At 35.4% G+C, this 22,940-nt stretch overlaps 1 protein-coding gene across 6 annotated transcripts in view; it reads right to left on the bottom strand.

The window, feature by feature from the left end:
* FNDC3A (fibronectin type III domain containing 3A) overlaps positions 1-22,940 on the bottom strand; it is a 180,556-nt gene that overhangs the window by 50,829 nt on the left and 106,787 nt on the right. For all 6 annotated transcript variants that reach the window (XM_043992461.1, XM_043992464.1, XM_043992463.1 and 3 more), the window contains 3 exons: positions 14,725-14,801; positions 5,953-6,190; positions 2,717-2,986 (listed from right to left, as the gene is read on the bottom strand). In XM_043992461.1, the coding sequence (XP_043848396.1) occupies positions 2,717-2,986; positions 5,953-6,190; positions 14,725-14,801 (585 nt within the window). The remainder of the gene's footprint in view (positions 1-2,716; positions 2,987-5,952; positions 6,191-14,724; positions 14,802-22,940) is intronic.

The raw sequence follows: 22,940 nt of genomic DNA, 5'->3' as shown, positions 1-22,940 counted from the left end.
ATAGAATGCCTATGGTTATTCATGTGAGAGGACTGGAATTTCATGGTGGAAAAAGATAAAATCAAATTTAAACTATCATATGGGACTACAGGAGGTAGGAAAGATAAGAGAAGCTGCATTTTTAATAGTGCTCCTGAAGTTTGGTTTTATTTCCCTTTCCTTGTTCCAAATTACTTAGTTGAGCTATTTGCTAATGCAATACAAATTAGAACATGAAATGCCAATTTATCCAAATTCATTTAAGGATATAATGAGTTGAGAAAATGCTTTATTATATAATGATGCATGGTAAAAGACATCAAGGCTCTGTACTGTTACTGTTTTGTACTAGTATTTAAAACAAGTTTTTAAAAGATTTGTAAAAAGGGCAGTAGCTTCTATTTCTAAATTATAGTGGTCAAACAGAATTATGTACCTCAATGTTCCCATGATACTCTTTTGGGTGCTATGTAAGGGTAAAACTGACATATTCCCAGTTTACAATTGAAAACAAGACTATCTGTATCCTACAGAGATAGGAAAAGGACCTATATGTACAAAAATATTTATAGCAACTCATTTTGTGATGAAAAAGAATTGGAAATTGAGGGGATGTTTGTCAATTGGGGAATGACTGAACAAGTTGTGGCATATGATTCTAACAGTAATTATGCTGTAAGAAATGATAAGGGGGGAGTGGTTTCAGAAAAACATGGCAAGACCTATATGAACTGGCACAGTGGATAAAACACCAGCCTTGGATTCAGGAGGACCTGAGTTCAAATCCAGCCTCATACACTTGACACTTACTAGCTGTGTGACCTCATTGCTCCCCACCCCCCCCCAAGACTTATATGAATTGATGCAAAGTGAATCAAGAGGAGCCAGAGTCATGCACAGTAACAGCAATGTTATAATGATGATCAACTGCAAAGACTTGGCTACTCTGATTAATATAATGATCCAACAACACAGTTCTAAAGGACTCCTGATGAACAAATGCTATCCACCTTCAAAGAGAGAAATGATGAAATCTTGGGACAAACTAAAGTAAAATCTTCTCACTTTATTTTTCTTTTTTTTGATATATGGCTAATATGGAAATATGTTTTGCAAGATTTCACATGCATAATTAATATCGTATTGCTTGCCTTCTCAGAGGGTAGGGAAGGGGGTGGAAGGAAAGAACAGAATTTGGAACTCAAAATTTAAAAAGAAAAGAATACCAAAAATAATTGTTTTTAAAAAAGAAAAAAAAACCACACTAGTGTACAATAAGACTGTGAGATAGCTTACATTTCAGTTCGATTGCAATTAATAGAATGAAGAAATAATAATATGAAAACTACCTGGAGACAATTGTACATTAGTCAGATTGTGAAAAATTTTAAAATAGATATTAGAGAGGATATATTTTATTTTACAGGCAACAGGGAGTTGGAGAAATTCTCATGTAGTATGCTTTGCTTTAACTTTTATGAATAAATTCTGTTATGGATTTTAGAATTATGTCAAAAAAATACAACCTCAATTAAATCTTTTACTCTCAAGATTTTGAAGACGGAAATATAGCTTGTCATTCCACATAAGTGTCAGTTATTATTTTAAAACTAAATATACTGAAATTTGTCTTATTTCAATTTTGCATGTCCTGCACCAAACAGTTTCTTGCATTTTGCAAGTAATTAGTGAATGTCTAAAAACAACAACAACAACAACAACAACAACAAAAAACCAAAACAGATATTAGGAGAAAGAATATCTAGTGTATTTAGAACAAGAACTTTACAATTACTCATGAAATAATTCAAGACCAAGAAGCTTATTAACAACTAACAAATAAAGGGGTCAAAAGTACTTGAGTGCATTGTGTGTATAAATAAAGAGCTTTAATTTACTTGTTACTTAAACAATACGCAGTAATATACAGGGATTAGTGTTCATAATTTCCTTGGAAAAGGACAAGAAATACTGGATAGGAAAAAAAAGAAACGTTACTTTCCTCCTAGTTGGTTGGGAAAGGTCACATAAGGACAATTTAAGAGGAAAAAAATCAGGAAGAGGGAGAGAAAGCAGATTTGTAAAGCTGGAAGAAAACACTATTCCAAGTATTAGCAGTATAGACTAGACCAAAGTATAAAGTAAAGAATGAAAATTGGTATAAGGAAGTCATCAGAAGATTGTTATGAGCAAAACAAAGAATAGTCAGGATAAAGATAAAGAGTTGAAATCAAGATCAGTGGTGTGAAAGGACTTTGAAGTAGAGAATATGGAATTTTGATTTATGTCTGATTTTTCACTCAGAAATTTCTTGGTTTTTTTTTGGGGGGGGGGCAGGCAATGGGGGTTAAGTGACTTGCCCAGGGTCACACAGCTAGTAAGTGTCAAGTGTCTGAGGCTGGATTTGAACTCAGGTACTCCTGAATCCAGGGCCGGTGCTTTAACCACTGTGCCATCTACCTGCCCCTCAGAAATTTCTTCTGGACAGGCCGTAGGCCATTTGCAGGAAACCATGTGAAGTTTCCCTATTCATACCATGGTCAAATAAGATGAAACTATACATTTTCAAAGCTGTGGAGTACTGGGCTCCTAATCTGCCAATTTACTTTACCACTGTAGAAATAAGTACATTATTAGAATGAGATTTCACCGTGAGAAAAGTTAACAGGTTAAACAAAAGGCAAGAAAGGGGAAAAAAAGATCAAACAGCAACAGGAAAATATGACATTTTAATTACCTTCTATTTCTGTATCCATTTGTGAGACAACTTTCCCTTTTCCTGCTTTATTCTTTGCCGATCCTGTGCTTAAGCCACCCACATTATGTCCTTTTATAAGTCCGTTATGTTCATTTGTAGGAGAAGGACATTTCTGAGGTGAAGATGGTGGGCTACTCAATTTATCTTTTTGTGATCCCTGTCGATCTTTTAATTTTTTCTGTAAACGCTCATAAGTTTTACTAGATCTTTCATCTCTGAAGTTAGATCTACCATGTGTAGAGAGTGAATCTAGAAACAAGAAATAAAAAAATATTTTAATCACATTAAAAATGCATGTGAAAACATGAAAAAGCAAGTCACTCAATTTTACCAGATATTCAAAAGATATGTGAATAAAAACTATATCACAACCATAATTATAAATAAGACTTCTAAGAGCTATTTTAGAGATAAAATCAACAAGATTCACAAATGATTGGTTGGTTGTAGAAGGTGAGAAAGAGAAAAGAAACAGATGATTCTGACAGTTTTAAGTCCGGGTAACAGAGGACACAATTCAATCACAAGAAAAAAAGGGGTGGGGATTATGAACTGAGAGTTCAGTTTAGGATATGATAAACGTGAGGTGACAATGGGGGAACCAGGTGAAAATATCTCACAAACAAAATAGTGGGTCTGGAACTATAAGGGTTAGAGATTTTGATTCAGTGGTTACACAGAGGTGATAAATGAAATGGAAGAGTACATAGGAAAAGGGTGCAAAGAAAGAAAAGCTTTTCGGGGCTTCCACATTTGAGGTCTGGAACAAGGAATAGGATCCAGCATCTGAGACAGAGAAGTAATCTGAGAAGTAGGAAAAGAAATACTGTATGTTATCAGGCAACCCAAAGGAGAGCATTGGTATCAAAAATGTAGGAATCAAGGAGCGCTGGAAAAGGCACTGGATTTGGCAATAAAGAAATCATGAGGGGCTTTCTTCAGCTGTTTCAAGAGAGTGACTGTATAAGAAGCCATATTTTGAAGAAGAGAAGGCTTTAGTTAGAAAGTAAGTAGAAACAGCAAGTACAAATTATTGTTTCCAAGAGACTAGCAATAAAGAGGAGACAGACAAGAAGACATGGGATAGGGACAGCTAGGTGGCGCAGTGGATAAAGCACTGGCCCTGGAGTCAGGAGGACCTGAGTTCAAATCCGACCTCAGACACTTGATACTTACTAGCTGTATGACCCTGGGCAAGTCATTTAACCCCAACTGCCTCACAAAAAAGAGTGAGAAAGAGAGAGAGAGAGTGAGAGAGAGAAGACATGGGATAAAGGCAAAAGGGAATTTTTTAGGAAAAAGAATAAGACTATGCAAGAATATGATATCCAGAAATGTGTTCATCTTTCAAAATCCCACGGTAGTATAACAACATGAATGTAATTTGGTAGAATGTAAAGTCCTTGAGGACAAGGAAAATTCTGATTTCTTCCTTGTGTCCCCAGTGCCTAAATGCTTTGTTGAATTAGAATTGGATTTTTCATCTTAATATGAAGTAGGCATGACCAGTCTAATAGTCTTGAAATATAACCTTCTAATTGTTCATGCAGAAATTCTGTGCCCAAGGTCACAGTGGCAAAAATGGAATTTGAACAAGACCCTAGAGAAGCATAAAAAGGTAAACAGGAAAAAGAAATCATGAGGGATATTAAAAGGTTAAACTGTTTGCATTCCTACATGGGAAGATGATACTTCTAATTCATAAGAACTTTCTCAGTATTAGGGCAGCTGAATGGAATATACTTAGACAGAGGGTACAGGTGTGAATTGAATATGAAGGGATGATATCTGTAAAGCATTTATTTTTTATCTTTTTTTTTTTGGGTGGGGTAGGCAGGGTGGGGTGGCTTATATCTGGGGCCAGATTTGGCCTTGGGGCCTCCTGGGTCCAGGGCTGGTGCTTTGTTCACTGTGTCACTTAGATGACCCGTGATGACATCTTTTCTTTTTTTTTTTCTTTCTTTTGCAGGGCAATGGGGGTTAAGTGACTTGCCCAGGGTCACACAGCTAGTAAGTGTCAAGTGTATGAGGCCGGATTTGAACTCGGTTACTTCTGAATCCAGGGCTGGTGCTTTATCCACTGCGCCACCTAGCTGCCCCCCATGATGACATCTTTAAAATAAAATTAAGGGGTGAGAGGAATGCACTGGGAGAAAGGGAAAGGAAGAGGTAGAATAAAGTAAAATACCTCACATAAAAGAAGCAAGAAAAAGCTTACAGAATGGAGGAGAAGACAGGGAAGGAGTGGGGGAATGAGTGAGCCTTACTCTCATCAGAATTGGCTCAAAGAGGGAATAACTTTCACACTCAAGGGGGTATAGTAAAATATCTTGCCTTGCAGGAAAGTGGGAGGGGAAGGGGATAAGGCGGTAGAGGTGAAGGAAGGGAGGGCAGATTGGGGGAGGGGCAGTAAGAAGCAAAACACTTTTGAAGAGGGATAGGGTGAAAGAAGAGAGAAAATAGAGTAAATATCAAGGGGAGGGAATAGGATGGAAGTTAATACAGTTAGCAATAGTAACTGAAAAAAATGATGAGAAGGATGCTATCAGAAAGACTTATGAAAAATGCAATCCATCTACAGAGAAAGAACTGATGGTATCTGAATAGAAAGTGAAGTATAATTTTTTTAGTTGTTAGTTCCTCTTTCTAAAGTTTTTTTGTCTGTTTTCTTTCACAGTCTGAATAATGTAGAGATGTTTTACATGACCACATGTATAACTTATATTGAATTGCTTGAGTTCATAGGGAGGAAGAGAATTTGGAACACAAAGTTTTAAAAAAACTGATGTGAAAATTATTTTTACATGTAACTTGGGGAAAATCCTAAATAAATATATTTATTACAGAAAAAATTTTTTAAAAAATGAAATTTGAACCCAGGTCCTTTGAATTCAAATATGAATTATCATCTTTCATCTTTTCTCTGTATTAGTCACATTTTCATACCTCCTTGAGTGGAAAGATGCTTTTGTCAGCATCCTCACAGTGCTGAGTTCAAAGTACTAGTAATAATGAAAATAATTATAGTACTTTCAGGGTTACAAAGTGCTTTATATATCATATTCCATATATACCTGGTAATGGATTGATGTGGTAGCTATATGTATAACAGAATCATTTCCAATTAAAGATAATAAAGAAATGACATGGGTGTTCATCAATGAAAGAATTTCTTTTTTTAAAAGCAGCTTGTTAACTTTCAAGTATATACTTACCTAGATCTCCGTATACCTGTGAAGGATGATACTGCGGTATATACTGTGTTGCCATATCTCCAGTTCCTGTTACTGGTGAGTACATATGACGAGGTGGAGGAGGCATCATGGCTGGAAGAGGAATGAAGCCGGGAAGAGGAGGATGGGGAGGTCTGTGTAACACTGCATGACCACCAGGGTGAAACTCTGGTGCCTGGGGAACCACAACAACCCTTCGAACACCATTGTCTTCAATAACCTGTTAAGTCCCAGGAAAAGAAAAAGGATGACCATTAGGTTACAATTTACTCCTGAGGAACTGAACAGGTGCTTTAAAGTATGTTATAACAGAAAATAAGGATTTCTGAAGAGCTAAAGATTAAAGAAAAATTTCTACCATATCGTCATCAAAATAATTCATTAAATACCTGTTTCATATGGTACCATGTAGTCATTTCAAGATGCATCCATCAACAGATATTTTAATTAATGGCAAGGTACTATACTAGGCGCTAAGGATACAAAGACAAAATGAGGCAGTTCCACCTGTACATGAACTTCTATGTTTACAAGATGTAAATGTAGAAGTAACCTGTATAAGGAAATTTTTAGAGAGAACAAAGTTTGGGGCTAGGGAGAGGGAATCAGAAAAACTTCACTCATGGGATAGTTCTTAAGAAGAGCTTTAAAGGAAGTTTGGGGTTGTAGGAGGCAGTGGTGAGAAGGCAGAACATTCTAGTCATGATCTGCAAGACATGAAACATCATGTGTGAGGAACAGCTTGACTGGAAGGCAGAATGGTGGATCAACCTGGAAAGATAGGTTGGAACCAAACTATAAAGGGTTTTAAATGACAAACAATGTTTATTTGATGTTAGAGGTAACAGGAAGCCACTGGACCTCTGTGCATAGCTGAGAAACTGGGTCAGACATATGCTACAGGCTTAGGAAAAGATGATTTTTAAAAAATCACAAAATTATTAAAAGGATAAAAAGTATTTCATGGTCTAAGAACCTATAGGTTAAAAAAAACAGCTCACAGAGGAAAAAATAGCATTGGCATCAAAATTCAATGACATAGGGTGCAGCTAGGTGGCGCAGCAGATAAAGCGCTGGCCCTGGATTCAGGAGGACCTGAGTTCAAATCCGGCCTCAGATACTCGACACTTACTAGCTGTGTGACCTTGTGCAAGTCACTTAACCCTCACTGCCCCATCTCTAAAAAAAATTCTATGACAGAAACACAAATGATTACAACAATGAGAAAAATTAACAAGCTATCTAAAATGATGGATGGTGCTGTACAAGGAGCTCACAACTCTCAATCCTGGGTGGTTTCATTTAAACTACTACCCTTTGCAAAGTCCCAGAACCTCACGGAGTAAGTAAAACTGTGGTACACAGGAAGAAGACTGGACTAGAATTTAAAGACATTGTCTTGATGCTTCATTAACTAGTAATGAAACTCTAGGCAAGTCAATTCATCTCCCTATGTTTCAGTTTTTCAAATAGAAAATGAAAACTAGGACCAAATAATTTCTAAGGTCCTTTCTAGTTCTGATGTTTTTATGACTGTACAAATGAGCCTTCTAATTTTTAAAATTTAGATTTCCAGATAATATAGAATTTATTTTACACAGCTCTAAGAATAAATTACCAACATGTTTTCTCTTCAAGGGCTCTGGGTGAGATGCTAAAGTGACACACTAACTTTTTTTTTTTTTGGCTTACTTTTGACTTGTTTCAGAAAGTTAAGAGTTGGACAGATATGACTGAGAAAAATGAACTGTTACTATAAATTAGCAATATTTACTTATATCGCTTCCTATAAATACAACGGCTGTGGGTCAGCTCTCTAGAATTACTATCTCTTCTTTGCTAATTTTCTCCTCTAGTACCATGTGCCTGGATGCCCAACCTCAGGAATAACTGTAACTCTACTTTTTGCCATGTCCCTTTTATTTGACTTTTCTAGAGCAGCTTCCTACCGCGCCGCGGTATAAATTCAAGATCTCTACTTCTTCTTTTCCTGTTTTTGCCTTCTTTGATCTTATCATTTGCTCAAATCCTTTTTTGTCTAGTCTTCCTCTACCCAAAGTTCTGTGAGGAGCATATTCCTCTCAGTGTTCAAAGTTCTCTCTTCTCCTTCATTCAAAGTCTTTGAAATCTCACATTCTCCATGAAAACTTCCCACTTTGATTATAAGAACTTTCTATGACTTCCTCTGTGCTCCATTTGAATGAGAAAAATTTCCATGGCTGTTCTCCATTCATATAAATGAGTTACCTTTGCCTTTTATTCCTTAAAATGTACCTGAGAAATATTTCTACTGTACTTCTGTGATGCTTTTGCTGTATGTGTATTGTCTTAGAGCATATCTATTTCTTTGTTTTCCCCCTTTGGAAATTTTTTCTTTTTTTTCCAAACAAAAGTATTTTTTTATTTTCCAGTTACATGTAGAGATAGTTTTCAACATTTGTTTCTATAAGATTTCCAATTTCCCATTTTTCTCCCTCCCTCCCCTAGACAGCAGGTAATCTGATATAGGTTTTATACACACACACACACACACACACACACACACAAACATTAAACATATTTTTGCATTAGAGCATATCTATTTTAGTAAAGCCAGAGTATCTATCCTAGGCCATGTGAAAACATTTTTTAAGGGGGCAAGGCAGGGGATGGGGTGGTGACCTTTTTAAAAAGTATATATTCTATGTTTAAAAGAGTACTTAATTCATTTACCTTATATGCATTTATAATCTATCTCTTACTATCTACCCACTCCCAAATGAATAACAAATTCCCATAAAGCACAAGTCCCAAAAGGTATGTCTCTCTCTGCAGTTTAAGTTCATCATCTCTCTGGCAAGTGTAATCAATTCATCTAAGCCAACTTAATGCTATGATCAAAATGTCAGTGTTGTGGCTATATGTTGGAGGTGCAAACCTACATATGCTTCTTCATGTGAATTTTTTATAGAAATAGAATACGGTAAAAGGTAGATACACTTTTAAAGCTGCTATACTTGAATAATTATGTTTTCTCCAGAATTTTTTCCTGGAAGTTTCTTGGCTAAAAATCATAATTGCGAATTTATTGCCCATGCTTCTGCCACAGTATGGTACTCAACCAAAATTAGCTTGAATCTGAATTTTGAGGTGAATTTTTTAGGAAGCATGAACTTCCTGGAGACTTTTGATATATATATGTATTAGGAATGTAACAACAAAAATATAGCCTCCTAAAAATGAATTCATTTTTCTTATATGAAATAGAAACACAATCAAGGAATAGAAAGTTGCTTCTTGCCAGAGGGTACAGAGGGTAAAGTGGTGTTTACAGGCAAAGTCCACTAGGATAGTCTTCATAAGAATTCCAGTTTGGTGGACAAGATTTAAGATAAGATAAGAGTGTGATACACACACTGACACATTTTATATCTTCTTCACAGTATTAGAGTTGTCCAATATATATAAAAATATTCATAGTAGTACCTTTTGTGGTGACAAAGAAATATAAACCAAATGGGTGTTCATTCATAGGAGAAAGACTATAAAATTGTAGTATATTAATATAATGGGAAAGTAGTGAGCAGTCATTTATTAAGTGCTTTCTATGTACCAGATAGTACACTAAGTACATGCTGTGCAATAGAAAATGATGGATATGAGGAATTCAGAGAAACATGGGAGAATTTCTACGAATTAAGGGAGGCAGACTGAAATAAACAGAACCAGAAAGACAATATACTAAATGAAAAGAGGAAGAGGAAGAAGAACAACAATAACCATGTTTCTGGGGAATAGTTAATGAAACAAATATCTTTCTTTCCCAAAAAGAGGGGGAATATTAACTTTCAGCGCCTTAACTTCTCCTTTTGTTGTGGAGATGGTTGGAATTCCACAAACGACTATGAGAGAAAAACAAAAAGGCTTCAAATAAAGCTTTTTTCTTTTTCTTTCATAAGCTCAAGTTTATACTTTCCAAAAGTTCCTGAGATAATCACTACCTGGCTCTTGCTGGCCCCTGAATTTTACAATTTTCCTTAAATAATCCTCCCACTTAGTTCCTTTAACTATAATCTTTCACTTTCAAGATCAAAGACAGAAAAGAGAGAAAATAATCAGTCAACAAGTAATTATTAAGTACCTATTATATGCCAGATACTGTGTTAGGGATATAAAGCTAAAAATGAAATATTTTCTGCCTTTAAAGAACTAACTTTCTACTGGGAGAAACAACTTATAAACAAAGAGTAAACAAGTATATGGTAACTTAGGGAGGGAAAAGCTGGGGGGAATGAGGAAAGACTTCAAGGAGAAAGGTTCTTCTTGAGCTTATTTTCTAGAAAGGGACAAGTGAGTAGGAAGTGCTTTTTAGGCATGAGGGAAAGGTTCAAAAGCAAAAAGAGAGGTGAGGCAATGTAGTAGGTCTATTTGGCTATAACATATAATATATGATGGGAGTGACAGGCATTAAGTCTGGACAAAGGAAGGAGATTTATTCGGTCCTGCAGACAACAAGGAAACATGAGGGCTTTTTTAGAAGCATCCCTCTGGCCCTCTGGACTGTAAAGGGGAAAGGCTTGAAGAAGGGTGACTATTAGGAGGCTTTTGTAATAGTCTAGGCTAGAGATGAGGGCCAGAATTAGTATTATGGTGTTAGTGGAAAGAAAGGGATGGATGGGAGAAATGTAGAATCTTAATCATTTTCACTTGTGCTTCAGGCTCAGCCAATAAGTTGGCCTTTCTCCTAACCAACCACAATCCTACTGGTCCCTTTAATCCTATTTTTTCCAGTTTCCTCTGGAGCCTTGCCTCTTTTTTTTTTCCTTTTCAGTTTTTTCCTTTTAATTTTTTAAACAGTATTTTTTTCTAATTACATGTAAAGGCAAATTTAAAAATATTTATTAAAAGCTTTTGATTTCCAAATATTCCCCTCTCCTTTAAGATAAGCAATCCAACATAGGTTAAAAATGTGCAATCATGTAAAACATATTTCTGTATTCATCATGTTGTGAAAGAAGAAACAAAAAACAAAACAAAAAAACCCCCACCACACAAAAAAATAAAGTGAAAATAGTATGCTTCAATTTGCATTCAGACTCCATCAGTTCTTTCTCTGGATGTCAACAGAATTTTTCTAATGAGACCTTTGGAATTGTCTTGGATCACTGTATTGCTGAGAATACCTAAGTCATTCACAGTTCATCGTACAATGTTGTTGTTATCATGTACAATGTTCTCCTGGTTTTGCTCCCTTCACTTTGCATTACTTCAGTTGAGTCCTGGCTTTTCTGAGAGCATCCAGCTTGTCGTTTCTTTTCTTTTCTTTTTTTTTAGTAAGTGTTAAGTGTCTGAGGCCGCATTTGAACTCAGGTACTCCTGACTTCAGGGCCAGTGCTTTATCCACTGCACCACCTAGCCGCCCCTTGTCATTTCTTATACCATCATAATCATATACAACTTGTTCAGCCATTTCCCAACTGATGGACATCCTCTCAATTTCCAGTTCTTTGCCACCCCAAAAAGAGCTGCTATAAATCCCTTTATGCAAGTATATCCTTCCCCCAGCCCCCACCCCCTTTATTTATCTCTTTGGGACACAATATTAGTAGTGGTATTGCTGGATCAAAGGCAGTTTGATTGCCTTTTGGGCAACTGCTCTCCAGAGTGGCTGGATCAGTTCACAACTCCACCAACAATGAATTATTAGTGTCCCAATTTTCCCACATACCCTCCAACATTTATCATTTCCTTTTCTGTCACATTAGCCAGTCTGATAGGTGTGAGGTGGTACCTCAGAGTTGTTTTAATTTGCATTTTTCTAATCAATAGTGATACAAAGCATTTTTTTATATGACTATAGATAGCTTTGATTTCTTCACTGAAAAACTAGAGGCTTGCCTCTTTAAATCACTCCTCTCACCAATTTTCAGCTTTTGCTTATCTTATTACCTATCACTACAACCGAATCCCTTTTATCTTGGGGGGAAAAGCAAATAAACCCCAAAACATCCCCCTAAATTTGGCCTTACCATTCCTTCAAACTATTTTCTTTTACATTTCTTCGCCCATTCAGAGTCAAGATAGACGCCTTACTATTTTTTTCAGGTTTTTGTATAGGTTTGGACTAGATCATCGGAGGCCCTGTGAGTGAGGTTTTCCTCATCCCTTAGATTTAAGTAATTTAACAGTAGTACTAATTAGTTTATAGACTACAAACTGTGATTTAAGATATGGAGCAAATGTGATATTGTCTATAACTTACCCAGAATCTACCTATCTGACATCCAATTGTGCTTAGGTATAGGTACCAATCAGCTTAAAGGTCAGATACCTCAAATAGTAACTTCTGAGCTATAAGGGACCAATCAGAGCTGGTAAGAGGTTGGAAAGCCACCCATAACCAATATGATGGAAATTCTTGATAGCAGAAAACAACTCTAAGGAACAGATGTAAGAAAGGCATTGTCCAACATGGCAAAGATACATTTAGATAGATGGCTTCCTATGTTATGAGCTTGTTACTTTGGAACAGGGCTATTTTAAGTAGAGTATATAAAATGGGAAGTGACTATTCCGGTATCTGACTGATGGTTCCTTTCTTCCTATTTTATACTTATTGTATTTGTACCACTTGGATTGTGTTAGATTGTGGGAGGAGTCATTGTACTTAAATATCCCCGGATCCTGAGGCTCAGAGTCTTTGGGTCCTAGACTTGAGGGTCCCTCTCTAAATAAACCTATTTTCTTTTGGCTTGGAGACTTTGGTTTTTTCTTTGTCTAACACTGCAACTTAGAAATTTTTGCAACAGGCCCTTCTAAGATATGACCTTTCTATACCTTTAATGTCCTAGAATTTAAAGGACACATTTTTACATAATAATTTTATCTTTAATCAAGGTTTCATTGGTATCTTTTCTATATGTCTCATAGACATTTCTGGATGTACTGCCATGAAAATTAATGGAAACAGTGTAATATTTTGCATCTGTGATTGTACCATTCCTCCAAAGAAAGGGACAATGGTGGTGCTTTTACTTTTACCCCTTCTCTTCTTTGGGATGCGCCAATATTGGTCATTACAATTACACTGAATTCATTTTAGTATTCTTTTTGCTTATATGATTATAAACATTATGCATAAAGTTTTCTTGCTTCTTTTTACTTCTCTCATCATTTACTTCTCACTAGTTCACACAAGCTTATCTATCCCAATTTCTCTGAATTCCCCATATGGCAAAAATATTTCATTATATGTACATAGGACAACTTCTTCAGCCAATTAAAAAGCATCCAATTTTTTTTAAATCAAATATTCCATTTAATCTTTTTTTGCAGGGCAATGAAGGTTAATTGACTTGCCCAGGGTCACACAGCTATGTGTCAAGTGTCTGAGGTCGGATTTGAACTCAGGTCCTCCTGAATACAGGGCTGGTGCTTTATCTACTGCACCACCTAGCTGCTTCCAAAGCATCCACTTTAAAATTTTATTTACTACTACAAAAATACTGCTATAAAAATTCTGGTATATATGAGGACTCTTTCCTCTCTTTGTTCTCTTTGGGATATATTTCCAGCAGTGGGGTCTCTGAAGCAAAGATAAACAATTAATGATTGTTCTTATACAATTTCAGATTGTTTTCCAGAACAACTGGGCCAATTCCACCAATAGTGTTTTAGTGTACCTGTTTTCTTGCAGCTCTACCAGAACAGTGAATTGATTATTTCTATCTCTTGTAACCTCTCCCAATTTACTGGGAACAAAGTGAAACTATTTGTATTTCTCTAGATATTAATAATTTGAGCCAATCTTCAAAATATAGATTCGTATGTTTAGAAACGCAAATGTTGAGTATGTATTAGTTAAGTCTTTTAAAAAACAACTTAAGATTTCCTCATAATAATTACATCAAAATTATATTTCTTTCCAAATAAATGTGTTTGCCTTATTGGACAAATGCTATGCTAGTTTAAGATAAATACAAACTTATAAGTGGGGAAGGAGAACAAATCAGTGGTCTGATATTACAAGGAGTCAAAAAATAATAGCACTAAGTTCCTTAAGATTTCAGAGTTTCACAAGAATATTATCATTCTTGGTAACCACACTTTAGCCTTTTCATAATGAAATAGGCTAATTCATGAAAAAAATCTAAATGTTTTAAGAGTTATATCAAATCACATATCACACATTAGATAAGTAAACATTTGAAGAATATTCAGTTTTTCCTACAGTGCTTTAAATAAATAAAAGTAAAATCCATCCAGCATGAAAAAACTCTGAAATATTTTGACAAAGGCTAAAAATTCTTCTTCCCTGCATGCTTTAGTAACTGAACTGCCTGGAGGCAAAAGACTAGACAATAAATGAACATCAGAGGTACAGTTTGTTAAATTATTAAGGATTATGACACAATATTTGAAAACCAACATTCATATCCATCTTCCCAAACTTTGATTTCAGAGAGGAAAAACATTTAAAAACAGGTGCATTTATAACAATTGGGGAAAATGGGATAACAACTTTATTAAAATGTTTATTAAATGAATGAATGGGATCCAAAGTTCTAGCAACTATATATTAGCAAATATTACAAAATTACAGATTTAAAGTTAGAAGGAAACTCAGCGGTAAAGTGGACCAAAATGAGGTCCAGGGACAGTAAGTGACTTGTCCATTCAGGTAATAGTTGGCATGACTTGGTACACTAAAGTGTGTGTGTGTGTGTGTGTGTGTGTGTGTGTGTATGTATGTGTAGAAAAATGTGATGTCCATACCTGTGGGGCATATCCAGGAGGCACATAGATAGGAGGCACTGAACCATTTGGGGACATCATTGGAACCTGAGCAGGACCTATATGGGTTACAAAAACAGTATTTCAACTTTATGTTTTTATGCAAGTTAAAGTCTTAACTAGTTTAAAGTACATTCTGAATTAACACTAGCTATATCAAAATATATAAGAAAATAATCTAACCAGTAGAAGTACAGCTAAAATTATCATTAAAAGGAATTCAAATACTTCTTATGCATAACATCACAGAAGTAACTATGTAAAGTGATTATGCAGTGACTCCCTTTTCTCTGGAGGAAACTTTACCTTAACTCTCCATGCAAAATAGATGTGGTATATAAAATGAGTTATATGACAAAAATTTAAAAAAAAAAAAAAAAAAGCAAAAATGGAAGCAGAATGAAACACAAAATAGCAGGATACATTTAATCTATAGAACATTGTATCGTTTTAGAACCCTCTTTAGGTGTGTGAGGCCCAGAGGGTAGTGGTAGTAATGAGGTCTGTATATAGAAATTCCTTTCTGTAGGATATAGATGACCTTTTTGTAATAAGAGATAGCTTAAAGGCTCTATTTTTTTCTTTGCTCAAGTTCTTTTATACCAAGTTTCACCTGGAGATGTACTAAAGAAAAATAAATGGGCCAAAAGATTCTTTCATTTAACAATTTTATAGTGATTTATACTTTCTGACATGCTTCTTAAATATATTACCTCTTTGGTACAACCTCCATCCTGGATCACTGCTTTGTTATGAGGGAGGGGCTTGCATAGCTCAATGAAACTACAAGCTATACTGGGCAGTTACCCAAGATGGACAGGTCATAGTGGAGAGTTCTGACAAAAAGTAATCCACTGGAGAAAGAAATGGCAAACCATTCCATTATTCATTATCCATTCACTCCCTTTAAAAGGACACAAATGGGTGAATTTAATTCGGGTGATAATTACATATACTACTGTGGGCAAGAATCCCCTAAAGAAATGTAAAAGATCTCACTAAAAGGGTGAGAAAAGCAGTACTGGGGCATATTCTCAAAAAAGACAATATCTGTTCAAACCCAAGGCAAACCATTCAACATTACAGTAACACAAGTTTATACTCCAACCACAGATGTTATAGAGTCGACCAATTCTATGGGAGAACTACAGCATCTTCTAGAAATAATACCAAAAAAAGATGTCACATTCCTCACAGGGGACTGGGATGATAAAATAGGAAATCAAAAGATAATTGGAATAACAGCCAAATTTGACCTTGGAGTATAAAATGAGGCAGGGCAGAGACTAATGGAGTTTTGTCAAGATAACTTGGTGGTCACAGCAAACACTCTTTTTCAATAGCCAAAAAAAGTGACTCAACACATGAACATCACCAGATGGTCAATATAGAAATCACACTGGTTCTATATTTTGCAACCAAAGGTGGGAGAAGCTCTCTACACGATCAATTAAAATAAGATCTAGAACTGACTGGCTCAGATCATGAGTTTCTTATTGCAAAATTCAGACAAATTGAAGAAAGTAAATGAAAACCATCAGACTACATAGGTATGACTTAAGGTGTTACACCCCTTATGAATATGAAGTAGAAGTAATGAATAGGTTAGATCTGGTAGAAAGAGTGCCTGAAGAACTATGAACAGAGGTTTGCAATATTGTACAGGAGGCAGCAACAAAAAAATACATTCCAAAGAAAAAGAAGAGCAAGAAAGCAAAATGGCTGTCTGATGAGGCTTTACAAATAGCTGAGGAAAGAAGGAAAGAGAATGATAACCAAGTGAATGCAGAATTCCAGAGAATAGCAAGAGTAAGATTTTCTTAAATGAGCAATGCAAAGAAATAGAAGAAAACAATAGGATGAGAAGGACAAGAGATCTCTGAGAAAATTAGAGCTATGAGGGGAATATTTCAAGCAAAAATAGGAGAAAATGGTAGGGACTTAACACAACTGTAGCCACCAGATTGGAAAAGATCAGTTTACATCCCAATCCTAAAGAAGGGCAATGCCAAGAAACATTCAAATTATTGAACAACTGAGCTCATTTAATATATTTACAAAGGTTATGGTTAAGCTTCTACAAGGAATGCTTTAGTAATATGTGAACCAAGAATTATCAGAAGAGCAGGCTGGTTTTCAAAGAGGCAGAGGGAGTCGAGACCAAAATGCCAACATTTGCTGGACTGTGGAGAAAGTAAGGGACTTCCAGAAAAACATCTACTTCTACTTTTGCTTCACTGACTACACTAAAGCCTTTGACCGTGTGGATCACAACAAAATATGACAAGTCCTCAAAGAGATGGGCGTACCATATCATGTTATTTTTTGCCTGAGTATCCTATATGTGGGCCAAGAAGCAACAGTTAGAATTGGACATGGATAGACCAACATCTTGTACCATATACAAAAATAGGGTCAAAATAGGTACATGACTTAGACATAAAGGGTAATACCATAGGCAAATTAGGAGAGGAAGAAGTAGTTTATCTCTCAGATCTATGAGAGGAGAGAAGATTTTATGACCAAACAAGAGACAGAGAATATTATAAAAATGCAAAATGGATCATTTTGATTACATTAAATTAAAAAGTTTTTGAATAAACAGAAGTAATGCAGCCAAGATTAGAAGCAAAGCAGAAAGCTGGGAAAGAGTTTTTTACAGCCAGTGTTTCTGCTAAAGGCCTCATTTCTAAATTACATAGAGAACTAAATCAAAATTATAAGAATACAAGTCATTTCCTAATTGAGAAATGGTCAAAGGATATAAACAGGAAGTTTTTAGATGAAGAAATCAAAGATATATCTATTGCCATATGAAAAAATGTTCTAAACCACTATTGATTAGAGAAATGCAAATTAAAACAACTCTGAGGCACCATCTCACACCTATCAAACTAGCTAATATTACAAAAAAGGAAAACAATAAATGTTGGAGAAAATGTGGAATAATTGGAACACTAATGCATTGTTGGTGGAGTTGCGAATTGATCCAACCATTCTGGAGAGCAATTTGGAATTATGCCCAAAGGGCTATGGGGATGTGCATACCCTCTGATCCAGTAATACCACTACTAGGTCTGTATACCAAAGAGATCATAAAATAGGGGAAAAACCCCTATGTATACAAAAATATTTATAGTAGCTCTCTTTGTGGTAGCAAAGAATCAGAAATTAAGGGGATGCCCTTCAATTGAGGAATGGCTGAACAAGTTGTGGTATACCAATATAATGGAATATTTTTGTGCTATAAGAAATGATGAGCAGGCAGATTTGAGAAAAACCTGAAAAGACTTAAGTGGACTGATGCTGAGTGAAGTAAGCAGAACCAGGAGAACACTGAATACAGTAACAGCAACACTGTGAGATGATCAACTGTGATAGACTTGCTCTTCTCAGCAATACAATGATCCAAGACAATTCCAAAGAGCTCATGATGGAAGATGCTCTCCCCATCCAGAAAAAAGAACTATGGCGTCTGAAAGCGGATTGAACTATGTTATCTCTACTTTTTTTTTTCTTCTTTTTTGAGGTTTTTCCCTTTTGTTTTGATTCTTCTTTTGCAGCATGACTGGTGCAGAAATGTGTTTAATGTGATTGTATGTGTATGAACTATATTGGATTTCTTTCTGAATTGGGGAGGGGGTAGAGAAGGGGAGGAAGAAGAAAAATCTAGAACTCAAAATGTTGTAAAGACAGATGTTGAAGGCTATCTTTCCATGTAACTGGAATAAAAATAAAATACTATTAAGTTCTGAAAAAAAAAAAGAATTGAACATGGAACAACTGATTGGTTTAATATTGTCACCTTATTTAACTTATATACAGAATACACCATGAGAAATGTCAGGCTAGATGAATCAAAAGCTGGATTTAAGGTTGCTGGGAGAAATATCAACAATCTTAGATATGCAGAAGATACCATTCAGATGGTAGAAAGTGAAGAAGAATTAAGAAGCCTCAATGAGGATGAAAGAGGAGAGTGTAAAAAAAAGCTGGCTCAAAGCTTAACATCAAAAAAACTAAGATCTTGGCAACTGGTCCCATCACTTTCTGGTAAATAGAGAAAAAATGGAAGCAACGTCAGATTTTATATTTCTGGGCCCAAAGATCACCACAGATGGCAACTGCAGCCATAAAAATAAAAGATGCTTGCTCCCTGGAAGTAAAGCTATGGCAAATCTGGACAGCATACTAAAAAGCAGAGACATTGTTTTTCCAGTAGCAATGTATGGCTGTGAAAGTTGGACCATAAGGAAAGTTGAGCACCACAGTATCCACACTTTAGAGTTGTGGTGCTGGAAAAAACTTTTGAGAGTCCTTTGGAGAGCAAGGAGGTCAAATCAGTCAATACTTAAAGAAACTAATTCAGGCTATTTACTTGGAAACACAAATTCTGAAGCTGAAGCTTAAATATTTTGGTCACATAATGATAAGACAGGACTCAATGGAAAAGACTGATGTTGGGAAAAAGTGAAAGCAAAAGGAAAAGGTGATGGCAGACGATGTGATGGACAAAAACAAACATGACTGCTGGACAGATTTCGAGCTATAACTGAGGCCAGAAGGGCCTGGTGGTCCTCGGAGTCATGAAGAGTTGGACATGACTGAATGACTAAACAATTGGTACAACTTTTTAGATTCTCTCAAGAAAAAAAATTGTTACCTCTTTGGTTTCCTAAGTTTCAAATGATTTGAACAACATCTGGAAAACTTTTTCAACTTTAAGTTTACTTGAACTTTTCTTTTAGTATTAAGAACTTAAACATCACATGAAATAAGCATTTTCAAATAAAAAACTGGAGAAAAAGAACTGTGGATGAAAATATAAACCACCATCACATACATCTTGCTTTTTCTTTTAAGTATATTTAAAGTTCAAAATGTAACTTATGCTTCAATGACTCTCTTTGCTTCTTTTTGTTGTTTTGTCAACTCTGTTGCTACCCTCCCCTTTTCCTGAGAGGGATAAACCTACAATTCTTTACATATTTTTGCATCAATCTTCTTTAGGAAGTAGCTTATGGTTTTCTTTCTCTTTCCTTGATTTAGGTATCAAAACCATAACTTTATTATAATTTGGAAGGAATCTTTCTTTTCTTTTTCTATTTTTGCCAATAATTTCTGTAATGATGGAATTATTTGAATAATTCATATAAATCATCTGTAAATCTACTTGGTTATTGAGCTTTTTTCCTTTGGAAGTTAAATTATGTCTTATTCAATTTCCCCCCTAACATTAGGGTTATTTTAAATTCTCTATTTCTTATGTTAATCTTAGTGTTTTATATTTTTGTAAATATTCACCCACTGCATCTAAGTTTTGCTGCTATATAATTGGGCTAAATATTTTATGCTAATTTTCTTCATTTCTCCATATTGTAAATTTTCTTTTTCCTATCAGAAATAAGAAATTATTCACTGATTATTCTTTTATGAATGAATACATTTCATAATAATATGAATACTGAGCATTTGCATGTGCTTTAAAGTTTGCAAAGCACTTTATGATTTGTCCTTCTTTTGAATATTTTATTTTTCCCAATTACATGTAAGAACAATTTTTAACATTTGTTTAAAAATTTTTTGAGTTCTAAATTCTTATCCTCCCCCTCTTCTTGAGCTGGTAAGCAATTTGATATAGGTAATACATGTGCAATCATGCAAAACATATTTCCTGTAATAATAAGATCTGTCCTTTAAAACCCACCAGTTTCTTTAAAATTCATCACTAATTTAATCCTCTAGGATTAAATAAGTCTTCAATTAAATTGTTCTAAATATAGTTTTTTTTATTGAAATACATTCAGTAAAGGATGTGTATAATATTTCTGCTTTCTTGCATTTGTCAGGTTTTTATTTGACCCCCAAATATGGTACATTTTGGAAAAGGAAGCATGTCCAGCTGAGAAATATGTAAACTTCTTCTTTTCCTGTTTAATAATCACCAAAAGCCTATCATCTCTAGCTTTTCTAAAGCTTTGTCTAGGGCTTTAACTTCTTTCTGGTTTATTTCTTGGTTAGTTTTGTCTAGATCTTGAGGTCCTCATTTTAATTCTATCTGAACTTTATTGTTTCAAAGTGTGTTTCTTGAAAACAGTATTTTGGATTTGCTTTCTAATCCATTCAGTTATCCTCTCTTTTTGAATGAATTCACCCTACTCATGTCCACAGTGATTACTGTTAATTGTGTACTTAGCCCCATTCTGATCACTGATTATACATTTCTTTTTCCCTTAACTCCTTCTTTAAATAGGTGGTGGCAGAGAAGTTTTACTTATTAGTAGTGACATATAATCAAAGTAGTCTGTGTTTCAATTTTATTGCCTTTTTTCCTCCTTCCTTTTGCTCTTTCCACAGTTAAAGTTTTTTTCCTTTCCCTTTAAACCCCACATTCACTCTATACTTCCTGATAATAAAGTTTTTGTTTCTGACCATTCTGTCACCTACCTTTTCTCTTCTTACCTACTACCTCATTGATTTTAATGTATTTGTATATCAAAGTCTCTCTCTGTTCAATTTTTTTTGTCTAGTTGAGATAAAAGTAAGCTTTCATGGACTCCTCTAATTCCAAAAAGACCTCTGCTATACCATAATTGTCCTTAAGTTTACAATAAAATTTTCTCTCAATCCATTACATTCATTTAAAAATCATTATAAAGGTCTAATATATTATCAGGTGTTGTGCTAGGTGACTACCATATAGAGAAACAGAACTCATTTCTTCAAGGAGTTTATAGTATATTATGGGGAATAATCTATATCTAGATCAAGTTACTAAAAACTGGGTGGAAGTGAGTGTTAAGAAATGGTAGGGAGGGGCAGCTAGGGGGCACAGTGGATAGAGCACCGACCCTGGAGTCAGGAGTGCCTGAGTTCAAATCCGGCCTCAGACACTTAACACTTACTAGCTGTGTGACCCTGGGCAAGTCACTTAATCCCAACTGCCTCACTTTAAAAAAAAAAAAAGAAAAAAAGAAAAGAAATGGTAGGGAAAGGTCTTATGTGGAAGGTGGCTTTTGACCTAAGCCTTGAATGGAATTAGGAATTCCAAGAAGCAGAGATGAGGAACAACATTTCAGTATGGTAGACAGCTTATTCAGAGATAGTGAAAAGCAAAATTGAACAAAGACAGGCAAGTAGGCTAGTTTTCAATGGGGAGGGACAGTAGGATAAGAAATAAAGATAACTCAAATCTGGCCTCAGACACTTAACACTTACTAGCTGTGTGGCCCTGGGCAAGTCACTTAACCCCAATTGCCTCACTAAAAAAAAAAAAAAAAAAAGAAATAAAGATAACAAGGGGGTGAGAAGTTAGTGAGATATTGCCCACAGGTATATGGGCTTTTTAAAAAGTATGACTGAAAGACAGGAGAGATATAAGGTGATGGTTTGAAGGAACAGCACAGTCCAGTTGAAGTTTTTTAAGGATGGAGAGTATCTAGATATGTTTGTGGGCAGCAGGTAAGGAACTACTCAGCTAGTAAGCATTTGTTAAGCACCTACTACTTGGTAGGTACTTTGCTAAGGAGTGGGTATACAAAGAAAGGCAAAAGACAGTCCTTGTTCTCAGGAGCTCACAGCTTAATGGGGGAAAACCAATGGATAAAGAGAAACTGAAGATTAGAGAGGGAGAGATGATTGCCAACGCAATTAAATATGGCAGAGGAGATAAGAGAGGATGAGATCAAGAGTAAAAACTAAGGTGTTAACTTTGGCAAGAAGAGAGAAACAAAGGAAGACAAGATGTGGAAAACAGGGAATTTAAGGTATAGGACTGAGGAGAAGAGGGAAGGTCCTCTGTGGGGGCAGAGCGACAGTCGTGGGGGAGAGTGGTGGTGGAGGCAGTTTGAAGACAGAAAAGGAGGTTTAAAACTCATACTGTCTAGCCAGAATATATTACAATGTCACTTTAATTATTTTGCTTAAGTTAAAAGAACTCTTTCCTTTTTGGGGGAGGGCAATGGAGCCCATAGCAGAAATTTAATGAGAAAAAATCAAGTGAGCGTGGCACACTTTAGAGTGCCAAGAAAAGTAAGCTGCTTAGAAGTTTGTTTTGAAAGTTTGCTCTGGAAAGGTTCCTGTTACTAGCAGTTGCTTAATCATCAGTTCCTATGTTGGAACAATTGTGTTCTTAGAATGGTAGAGCAGCAATCACAAGATAAAGTATTATTGGGGGATGGGAGGGATGAATTAGTATT

Source organism: Dromiciops gliroides, chromosome 3 (genome assembly GCF_019393635.1).
Source record: "Dromiciops gliroides isolate mDroGli1 chromosome 3, mDroGli1.pri, whole genome shotgun sequence".
Taxonomy (NCBI): domain Eukaryota; kingdom Metazoa; phylum Chordata; class Mammalia; order Microbiotheria; family Microbiotheriidae; genus Dromiciops; species Dromiciops gliroides.
Note: the sequence above shows the minus strand (reverse complement) of the source record. Positions and strands in the feature narration are given on the sequence as shown.